This window comes from Perkinsus marinus (assembly GCF_000006405.1).
Source record: "Perkinsus marinus ATCC 50983 genomic scaffold scf_1104296939618, whole genome shotgun sequence".
In the NCBI taxonomy this organism is placed as follows: Eukaryota; Perkinsozoa; order Perkinsida; family Perkinsidae; genus Perkinsus; species Perkinsus marinus.
In genome coordinates this window covers 1-1,178 of record NW_003213151.1, presented here as the reverse complement: position 1 = coordinate 1,178, position 1,178 = coordinate 1, and the positions used below count along the sequence as shown (strand labels likewise).

Below are 1,178 nucleotides of genomic sequence, written 5' to 3'. Positions count from 1 at the left end.
AGCAGTAGCCGTGGCTTTGGACATCTCACTTAGTGGTGAGCTTTATGAACAGAACGCTCTGTTCGTTAAGCGAGAGAACCCACTACGATGCTCATCGAGGGCACCGACGGCGATGAGATGCTTCACCTGGGAAAGATTCTCTTTCCACGACTGCTCATGCTGCTCATTGGCGGTACTAGACTTGGGGTCAGCCAGATGCCGCAAGTTGCCCTTACCGCCGGCCACGCTCTGGAAGTAGTCTGCAATACCATCGAGGTAGGATGGATCATGCATTTTGCGGATCGCCAGAGCGTAGATGAGCAGTAAGCTTGTCCAATCCCTTAGGTGTGGCAAGACGAAGCTAGTGAGGGCTTCCAGATAGTTGCCCTGCACTTCGAAGTTCGTCATACTCACAAATGTGCCTTGGCACATACCATATTCGCCAGAGATACCCGGTCGGCGCAGCTCGGCGAAGATCCTAGACCAGGAACCATTGTCGATCGAGTAGTAGAGGTTCTTCGAACGACGCTTCCATGACCACGATGGATGCTGTATTTTGAGACAGCTGTAGGTGTAGTCGTTGATAAACTGCAATCCGGAGAAGGACTCTGATATGACTTTATGGCGACCATAACTGTTCCATCGATTCCCCAGATGCGGAAAAAGTTTATTTAGCACACCTTCGTCCACCTTTTCCTCTTCGCATCCGACCATCCACCACTTCAGAACATGAGCAAGCTCTCCACCAGGCTGAGTGAGCAATGGAATGCACCGCGAAAGTAGTATGCTGAGCCGTATCCTGATGGCACGTACCAACATATCATCACTCATGACCTTGAGTCGGTGGAAGAAAGAGCCCACAACACCGAGAACCGGGCAATCTTCACCAAGTCTTCTTATGTCCTCGAAGAGAGTCAGAACGCCGCTCCTTGATGCCTCATCCTCCGAGATGTAGGACTCAGGATCGACATACGAAGATGTGCTAGATGAAGCTCCACCAATACCATCCTTCAGTGCGCGGATGGCACAGCTCACTGCGAGGACGCAGAGGGTTAGGAATAATTGCATCGATCTGCTGTATACTCCCTCCTGGCTCTTGCAGTCACCCCATTTGCCCCAGCGGTCGATAGCTTTACTAGAATCCGAGGTGTCCATGTTCGGTTATCCGAGGAACTAGAGAAAAAACTACAATACCAGTG

The 1,178-nt window shown here is 51.1% G+C and overlaps 1 protein-coding gene across 1 annotated transcript; it reads right to left on the bottom strand.

Moving 5' to 3' along the window:
• Positions 1-126: 126 nt before the first annotated feature.
• On the bottom strand, positions 127-1,047 carry Pmar_PMAR008846 (hypothetical protein; the record flags this gene model as incomplete). Its single annotated transcript, XM_002782493.1, has 1 exon — positions 127-1,047. A coding segment is annotated over one exon (921 nt), but the record flags the coding sequence as incomplete, so codon positions are not given.
• Between the last annotated feature and the right edge of the window lie 131 nt (positions 1,048-1,178).